We start from the raw sequence: 10,269 nt of genomic DNA, 5'->3' as shown, positions 1-10,269 counted from the left end.
ACAGAAAACAGCCTGTTCTCATATTATATATTTTTGAATTCTTAAAAAATTAATTTAATTCTAAAATTTATACTCATCAAGAATCACTAAATTAGATTTAAGGAAAGAAAAAACGAAATATCCATGTAAATTTTACGTATTTCTGCAGAGGAAGGCAGAACTAAAAATATCAAGACTTGTTTGATTGCCGGGAGGTGGCGATTATTTGAAATACCTCTCAAGTCCCATCAAGAAATAAAAATATCGTTGTTTTAACGAAAAAAATATCGTTAAAACAACGCAAAATTTAAGCAGTATTCTCATAACACCTTTGGACGCTAAACACGATTGCAAATCTTCAATACAGCAGGTCTGGAAGGAACACAGGAATACACAATAATAACACTACATGAAATTTACCCTAACCATGATATCTGTAAAACAATATCCTCTGATCGCAAACCCAGGTTTTAGTTAATAGACTGCGCATCGGTCATATCAACACCTCCTAGAAAGAACAGGCCTCAGCACGGGTTACCATAAATATCCCTTAGTAGTCCAAACGTAATGACATATTTTGTATTTTCAACCACTGCGCAGCTTAGTACCCCTAACGTAATGATATCTTTCCTATTTTTCGTCTACTGCGCAGTTAACTTCGTCACATCGGACTACTAAATTGATCCGTGCTGAGGCCTTCCTACTTCTAGGAGGTGTTGTCTAAAGCCTAAATAATTCTTCACGGCCAGATTAAAATCATCTCATTGCTTCAAGTGTAGGACACTTAAACTATGGCTATTTTTATTTTCCTTGGCTTTATAAGACTTCAAAAAACACTGTTAACTGGAATGCAAAGTAGAGTGAATTTTGTAACTTTTAACTTCCAACATTTTAAATATATAAATTAAGCTTGATTATCGAGTACAATTCGAGTATTTCTCTTGCTTTTATATTTCTGTTGTTGCAGGGAGTTCCGTATTTGGGATGCATTCCAAAAGGTCTTCAAGATGGAACAATTGTAGAAATCAAAGGAACAGTACCATATAATCGTGAGAGGTAAATTATTTATAATAGTGTCATATCTTCCTTTTTAGTATTAAGCCTGTTTTTCAGGAAAAAGAACACACACCATGTTTTTGCAGTATATTTGAAATATCAAGTAATACTTTTTTGTTGAAATTGTAATAACAACCCTTTTTGCAGTATTTGAGGTAAGAATCTGCAGTACTATCTTCACAAGTCCAAATTTATCTGCGGTACCCCCAAATCAGTTGAATAGAGATTATTATTGTAAAACATCAATTTAAACTAAAATATATATACAGCAAATTTGCAAAGATAAAGTATTTAAAATTATGTGAAAAAACATTTAATCTCCTTTTTTTGTCGTATGTTCTGTCAATACAGCTTTTAATTTGTTTTGAAAGTTGTTTTGAAATGTAGGGTAGAGGGTAGAGTTTAAAAATAAATAGTTCTGGTCGAATGGGTTGGATTGGTTCTCAATTCAAATCAATATACGTTTCTTAAGATGTCACGATATTATTTTCCTTCTTTAGTATTAATATTTTATATTGATATCGCCAAGACAGTAATTATGAATAAGTGAATCATAAAAAGAATATAAATGAAATAAACTCACCAACTTAATGCATAACAAAATTAAAAGTGAAAAAAAGAATTGTAAAGAAATTATCCAACAGCTGCGATCGCCATAGCAACGTATACAATGACGACGCATGCGCACTGTTTAATATTACTCTTGAGCACAGTACAGTTGAAAAGTGTGATGACGTCCAAATAAGGTGTGCGAAAAACAGTGTTTATTAAGTATACCATACCTTCCTAAAGTGAAATAATTTTTTATTTTATTATGATCGCTAAAGTTTCCCTCACATTTTTTTTCGTATGTTAGGGTAGAACTTCTTATAGATGTATTTTGTTCTCGTTAAAGAACCTTTAGTGTTGTTCCAAATGTATTAAATGAATGACGCTGGCCTTCTTTTTTTTTAATTTTTTTTACCACCTTAAATTTTTTTTAAGACCAGTGGTAACACTGTTAATACAGGGCTGCCAACTTTTGACATTTTTTTGGAAATTTCTTCTAGTGATAGCTAAGTTTTTGTTTTTAATGTATAATTCAATGTTTTATAAATTTTATTTAAAGTTTATTTTCCACACCACTATACATGTTAATGATTCAAAAGTTCATATGAAGCGCCACTTTGTTCCAGCTTTCTCGCGGTGAGGCTTTTATTATGTTGGCAACATTACCAAAAATTCTGATAGCTTTAGTTTTTAACTGTCTCCCTCTATCAGATATTTTGCAAAAAGCGTTGCAGTTGGCAGCTTTGTATATGCTACTGCTAAATAAACATATGGATTGTAAATGTTTTTACTTAATGGAAAAAGTACTGAATACATGTATCACATTGCATTTTAAATTCGCAGGTTTGAAATAAACTTCCTTGCCGGAATGGATACTTCAAACGCTGATAGACCATTACATATAAGTGTGAGATTTGACGAAAATGTAGCTGTTCGTAACACTTTAGTGCGAAGTAGTTGGCAGACAGAAGAGCGTGAAGGAAAATTTCCTTTTTGTCAAGGGCAAAGTTTCCTTATGCTGATTATCGTGAAGTCACATTGCTATACGGTAAGTTAATACTGGTTTAATAAGATAAGAAATTGAATGATAATTCACACTTTTCGTCTCTTGAGTTTCAGTTGTGGATACGATACGAATTTTAAGGGGATTGACATCGGCAAAAGTTTAACTTTTTAAAGCAGCTATGGCTCCGTGGTTTGAGCGTTCGCCTCCAAATGAAATTACAAAAGTTCGAATCCCGTCTCGCATCTGCTGAAATAAAATATCCTCAGTAGTAGAGGAGTCAAGGGCTAGATTCACCTTACCATCGGACTAACCATGGGAAATTTTCGTGGTTTTAGTATCCATGCAACACGAATGCGGGTTTTCCACTAAGGTTAGTTTCATAACAGCCGTTGAAAAGCCTACCCAATTTTTTGGGTTTACGACTACCACTAACGATCAACTCCGTTGCCTTGTAAATTTGAACCCGATGCAGAAGACAAGGGAACTCCTGGATCAAGTAGTAGGAGATGTTACTGACCTTGTTCATCCACTCAGCTAGTCATGTGTGACCAACACTGTATATCAGGGTGGCCACAATCAGTTTGAAAAAAAAAGTAACAAATGTTTGATGGCATTTTACAGGCTTTAATTCCTAGTCAATCTTATGAATTTATTTGGTCATTTGCAACACTTTTATCGGAAATTTTACAGGCTTTAATGCCTAGTCAATCTTATGAATTTATTTGGTCATTTGCTACACTTTTATCGGAAATTTTACAGGCTTTAATTCCTAGTCAATCTTATGAATTTATTTGGTCATTTGCAACACTTTTATCGGAAATTTTACAGGCTTTAATTCCTAGTCAATCTAATGAATTTATTTGGTCATTTGCAACACTTTTATCGGAACTTTTACAAACTGTTTTTTAAATTTTTCTTAAAGGTGGCTAGTTAGTATATTAAATTCGATTATTCTTTTAATGGAATTTTCAAATTCAAAGGCAGAACTAGATCAGTGTTCCACTATCATTTAATCAATTTCGGTTTGCGCTGTACCCGTATTTCTATCCAAATAGATACGTATTCTTTTTGTTTGCGTCCGCAATTTATTGATCATTATTAAATATTGAGTGGACAGGTCAGTTTAGACTTCTCTATATATTTGTGACCAGTGCTGCAAATTATTTTTTATGGAAAATGTTTTTGTATGAATCCGATGGCGTTTTATAAACATTAAAATGGAATTTTAAAAAAGGAAATGCCTTCTAGCACCTTTGTAATTTGATTGTAATAATTTAACATGCATAAATAAAACCCCAAAAAGCTGGCAACTGTGCAAGATATTTTGGTATTGTTGCAAGTTTAATGTTTGAAATAGGTTTTTAAGTGCTGCATTTTTGTTCTTTCAGATAAATGTAAATAATCAACATTGTTGGGATTTCGTCCACAGGATTCCTTATTACACAGTAACTGCTCTCCACATCAAGGGATCTGTTTCAATCGAACAAATTCGTTCCGTTGGCAATTGTGTAAGTTTAAAATCTAGTGACTTTTGTAAATTTGTGAACTTCACTTAGGATATAATTTTATTTTTAACATGAGATCTAATGATTCATATGTATTTAGACTGATTAAATTTAGTTCAGCCACATAAAACAACATTCGATGCAATTAGTTTCAGATTATGTAATTTTTATTAAATTAAAATGCTTTATTACTATATTCAGAACGTTTTGAAATATGCAATAATAATAAACCTGGAAAATGTAATTCATACCCTGGCAGAAATTGACATCTTCGCAATAAAACAAGACCATTCGAAAAATAACTTATCAAACGTAAAAATTTACTGAATTTGTGTATGATTATCCAATAATAATAGTTGGTGACATTTTATTTGCGAAATTAATTACTTCCCATCGTCTGTAACCCATTCCATCTTAAATTCCGCGAAAGGTTACACTATTTAAATGGTAATATTTATTTATTTGGTTAATGGCGGGCACTTGGGTCTATTTCCCATTGGCCTCAGAAATTCCAGAATCGCTACTCTCTTATCCTTACCCAGTGAGCACATATGGCTTAGCCACGGCGGTGGAGTAGCGTCGCCCACGTCATACAACCACAAACCCGTTTATAGGGCGGGTTACATTCACACACACAGAAGAAAGGACATAGAACACAGAGAGAGAGAGAGTAAGAAACATCCATGCGCTGAGCGGGATTCGAACACGCAACCATCGGCTCCGCAGTCAGCCACCTGGTCGGCTTAAATGGCAATATAAACTTCAGGAAATATTTTCCTCAATTTCTTCCAAAGCTCCTCCCTGTATAATTTTCGTCAAAAATAACATAATCTATTTTTTTTTTAATTCTAGTAGTTTTCTATTCAATTTTTTAATAAAAAAATAATTATATTTTAAAAATCAGGCGAATGTCTTTTCATAAAAAACAAAGCAATCCACTAAATCGAAAAAAAGATTGTTTATTTGCAAATAAACTTGTAAATTTTGAAGAAAAAAAAAAATAGTTAACAGAAAAGAAAGCGCTGTCAAATGTTATTAAAAGGAATCCGTTTTAACCAAAAAGGTACTTAAGAGACTCCTTAACATATCTGTGTTCTTAGGTGCAACACTATCAAGATGACATGCAGTCTCAAATTCTGGCTGAAATATTTCAATTTTCATGGGAAAAAAACCTTTTTTTCTAACCTTCATCGTCTCATAACATCATTATTAATTACTAATAATGAATATTTTTAAATATTTTCCAAATGATATGATTTATATTTCCTATAGGGATCCTCTTCACTAACTTGTGAAACTGCCTTTTTTAATCATTTCTATCCGGCATATCCAGAACCTGTTTGCCCAGACCTTAGTACTAATTTTCCAGCTGTATATAATCCGGTAAGTTTCTTTTCTTTTTAAGTTACAGTTTACCTCTTATTGCAGGACAAACATAAACTCCTGTTTGTGAAAATTGCAACACTATGAAGGAATCGTTATAATTGAATAAAATTTAATACACAGTTGAGTGGTAGTATTACAAATAAATGATTAAACTTTCAAAGCAAACAAACAATAACAAGAGATCGAAATCCGTATTTTGTGTAGCCACCACGCTCCGCAATAAGTGATGCTACGTGACGTGGCATGGAGTCAAAAAAACTTTGAATGTCTGTCTGAGGAAGAGAATTCCATACTGTTTGCATTCGTACCCAAAGTTCGTCTGTAGAAGCAACAGGACGAGGATCACGAGCGAGACGCCGACCAACGAAATCCCACGCATGCTGAATCGGCGACATATCCGGGGAATACGCCGGCCAAGGAAGAAGTTGTACCTGTCGCGATGCAAGGAAGGATTGAACAGTCCTAGCGATATGAGGGCGGGCATTGTCCTGTTAAAATACAGCACCTGGCAAGGCTTGAAGGAAGGGAACTGCTTGGGGCTGTAGAACTTCACTGGTGTACCGGTCGCGACTTTACACATTGTCGACTCCCGGGCACTTCTTTGGCACCGTATTTTGAAATTCGCCAATGTTACATTCGCCAAGTCGGGTTTCAAATTTTCTCGCGAAAATCTTCGAATATTAATTCGCGCATGTTTCACTTGCGACATACGATTTAAAAAACGCATGAGTGAACATGAGGTGTGAATAAATTTAGCTGCTTTAAAAAATTTTGTGTATTATCATTCTCTTTTTATTCGGACTTCCTGAAACACATATTTATTTCTTACTTTTTTATTTCCTTTTTAGGATAAAGTTTTGTTGTGGGTGTAGGATATATGAGTAGGGTATAGCTTTTTAATTATTTTTATAAAATTATTGCAAATAATTTATGGTGTCTTTACCAAGTATGTGGACACAATATTCTATAATGCAGCAGGGTTTTGTACCTTATTGTTTAGTTTTTAGAACCTTTAATTTAAGTAACTACACAATTTATGAGTTTTAAGCATTTTCTTTTTATATACGTGTAATGATGAGGAGATTGTTGCTGTCAGCTTTATACATGAATTTATTCTTTTTTACTTTTCTGACATTGATATCTATGATTAAATTTGATGTAATGATTCCCATTTGCAGTGCCAACAATATTTGCGTCCAAACAATTGTACTTAGATTTGACACTTTTTTGTAAATGTTATGTCCCAAACGATAAATTCCTTCATACGTATTAGCCAACTCCACAGCTTTGGTAGCAAAGACTGAAAAATTTGTAGCAGTTAAAGTATATTTATGAGGTGAACACAATTTTGATTAAAGAAAACTTTTTATGATTTGTAAAATAAAAATATAATGTAAACAGTAAGCATCAACTTTGACATTCTCATATCATAACTGTATAACAATATAAGGACAATCTGTTTATTTATTTCTGATTCATTAAAGACAAGATATTGAGTCAAATAAGAGAATCTTAACAATTTTTAAATTTAATAATTTACTTTAAATAAAGAAAGTAGTTTTAAAGCAATTGGGTTGAAAGGCTGAGGACTTACACTTTTCTCAAAAAAATTAATCGATGTTATGATAATAAAACAAAACTCCTGCGATCAGTTATCTCAGCAAAAGTAAGATTTTTATTACCAAATAAGAAACAATTATTACCATTCTGCAAGGAACAAATAAAATAAAATAGGTCATACAGTTTTCAGACACACAGATTGCATGACAATCCAAGAATAAATATTTGAACTTTTAAAGCAAATTGCATACAATAAAAGCTATTGTGTAAAAGAAAATTAAAAAACAAGTTGTTGCAAATGAGACTATTATATGATTCCAGCAACTGCAAAATTCTTTTGGAATTTTAAAGACTAATGAAGACTATTAAATAATAACAAAACAGTTTTCTGTGTCTCTTTTGTCTCATTTTTGAAGCAGAATTTAAATTAAAATACACATCTCACTTTTTCTGATCCTGCTTTTCTCTGAATCTTTCTTATTAAAATAGATGAATCGTGTTAAATTACGTTACCTTAAGTTAGTAAATGAGTTTTCGCACTTAGGAGGAAAAAAAGGCCGAATTTTAGATTGATAATAAATGTAATTATTTTCATAGTATTTTTTCCATATCTTATTTAGAAGCCCAAAAATTTAATAAAAAAAATTATAAAATATATAGACCAATTGTTTAGTTATAGAATCTAATGAACTGAAGTTGTTGTAAAATTATGAATAAAAAGTTACAAGATGGATATGTTATGAAATTAATGAAGCATAGAATGAAAGGATAAATATATATAGCAAAATATATGATAAAATTAATTAGGAAACAATTAAAACGAAGGTGAGTAATTTCAGATATATACAAATAATAGTGATAGAAGCAAGAAAAATGGAAAATATCGGAATTTTCCCAGACGAATTTAGGAAACATTAAAAAAAGTTATGCAGCCACAACTTTAAGTTTCAATAAATATGATTTGATGTTATAAAAAATAAATTAACTATACGAAAATAGTAGTGAATATGTCATAGATTTGTTTCTTTATGTCATGACCTCACTAAAAATATTTTTTCTCCTTGTTTTTCTAATAGCACGCATTTTACAGAAAATATTTGAACAAATTTAATGAAAATATTTTCAAATTTTTTTAAAGACTCTCTTATGAAGAAAATACTGTCAATCGAAAGTTGTTCAGTATAAAATATATGCCATTTTTTAAAGATATTGTAAGCATTTTGAAGAATGCATATTTTTTCCAAAATAGAAATAATTGATAAAACCTGGTAAAAATGAAAAAATGAAAATAATTATTTTTCAAACTGAGTAGAATTTTTTTTAATACTTTTATCTTTAAAAATATGTACACTTAATAATGTGATGATTTATATAGGGAATTATTTTTTTAAACTTTGTTTATTAATTAAGATATTCAAAAAAAATGAATTATTCTGAATAATTTACTATTTTACTACTCCATATTTTTATTTAATTTACAAGAATAGTTTCTATTTGAAATTTTTTTAAATCGAAATATGTATGTAATTAACTGAAATAATTGTGTGTATGTAAATTTTTCTTCCTTTTTTCTTTAAAGAAGGACGAAGTATTTTGTTCTCGTTATTTGAATTTTTCTAGTCTTGAACGAGGATAAAATTTTAACTTATTCAACAAGCAACTTTTAAAAATATCCATGAGCGCGAAGATTCGTTTATGACTTTTGCGAGTGCTGTATTGAGGCGAGCGTAGGGTTGCCTCTGAGTGAGGGTTACTAGATAAGGCGGTGAAACAGTTGACAAATAAAACCGCGGCGAGTGGAGGTGCCCGGGAGTCGACAATGTGTAAAGTCGCGAGTGGAGGTGCCCGGGAGTCGACAATGTGTAAAGTCGCCTCCCGGATTTCCGAGTTGCCCGACACTCGTCCATCCACTGCTTTCAAACACACATCACTGTGCTGCTGTTACGCTGCACACGAGCGGCTACTGCACGATAAGATAATCCAGCTTCGCGAAGGCCGATGATTCTCTCCCGTTTAAACTCCGTAAGTTGTTGAAATCTCGCTCTCTTTCGTCGAATAGGCATAAGTAATGACTAAGCTAACGTTTACCACTAGCAGATAACCACCGATAACCATACTTGCTTGGCTACAGCCGTCTATTTATTCGGATCCATCCGCCGTTCAGAGGGCGCTGCTCAGCATATGCATTCACTACGGGTCTGAAATTCTAATCATTTGCATATCATGCTCTACTTTGCATTTCCTGAAAATTTCAGCTCACTCGCGTAAGTACTTCATGGTGTTGCAATTTTCACAAACATGTTTTTATATACTGTAAATGAAACTAACTTTATATGAAGTAATGTAAATGTTCTTATGTAAATAAAACTAAGTTCTACTAAACGGTTTAAAAAAAATTTTCTTTGGAGTATTTCTGATTCTTAAAATACAGGCCCCAGTCTGAAAAATATGGTTCCGTAGTTTAGTCAGACCAGTCAAAAGTTTAGGCTTAATAATTTAGTTAATTAATGATAAACAAATTTTGATACGAAAAAACAGAAATTTTGCAGTTCTATAAATTACATAAAATTATAGAATAAAATCTACGATTCATGATTAAATAGCATTTTAGCGTGCTCTTTTTTTTTGTATTATTTTTACTCAGCAGTTTTTTGATGCAAACTCACTAAGATTTTTTTGATTCAATGAAAGATGATAGTTAAAAAATTATACTTTTAAATTGCTATACGGAATAAAAAATACTATTATTTATATATGGACCTTTCATCTAGACTAGTGTTCCCCAGGTCCACGGACCGGTACCGGTCCGTGAATCAAATGGTACCGGGCCGCCCATTTCATTGAAACTGAATTAAAATTCCTAGGTTTATACCAAAAATTAAAAATATCTGTGTTCCATTAAATTATTTTTTTTTATTTAAAAAAAAAAGTGGCTCACGAAGGCAGTGACATAAATTTTTTAACGTTTTAAAACGATTACCCCAGATGGAACCGTCTTATTGCAAAGAAACAAGTTCAGGATTCTCATCGTTCTAGTAAGTTAAAATGTTAAATCACTTTAAATTTATTTTTTAGTGTATGTGTAACTGTATTTTATTTTGAAGGCATGTTTAAATAAAATAAAATTAAAAAATCAAAATACTTTAAAATACAAACAATCAACGTCCCCCCCCCCCAAGCGGGCCGCGGAAAAATTATCAAACGTTGACAGGTCCGCGGTGATAAAAA

The 10,269-nt window shown here is 32.0% G+C and overlaps 1 protein-coding gene across 1 annotated transcript in view; it reads left to right on the top strand.

Moving 5' to 3' along the window:
* The window catches only part of LOC107441793 (uncharacterized), a 52,770-nt gene that overhangs the window by 36,714 nt on the left and 5,787 nt on the right, over positions 1 to 10,269 (top strand). The window contains exons 9-12 of the mRNA XM_071185817.1: positions 947 to 1,035; positions 2,428 to 2,632; positions 3,979 to 4,098; positions 5,368 to 5,478. Of these exons, the coding sequence (XP_071041918.1) occupies positions 947 to 1,035; positions 2,428 to 2,632; positions 3,979 to 4,098; positions 5,368 to 5,478 (525 nt within the window). The remainder of the gene's footprint in view (positions 1 to 946; positions 1,036 to 2,427; positions 2,633 to 3,978; positions 4,099 to 5,367; positions 5,479 to 10,269) is intronic.

Source organism: Parasteatoda tepidariorum, chromosome 9 (assembly GCF_043381705.1).
Source record: "Parasteatoda tepidariorum isolate YZ-2023 chromosome 9, CAS_Ptep_4.0, whole genome shotgun sequence".
Lineage (NCBI taxonomy): Eukaryota > Metazoa > Arthropoda > Arachnida > Araneae > Theridiidae > Parasteatoda > Parasteatoda tepidariorum.
Note: the sequence above shows the minus strand (reverse complement) of the source record. Positions and strands in the feature narration are given on the sequence as shown.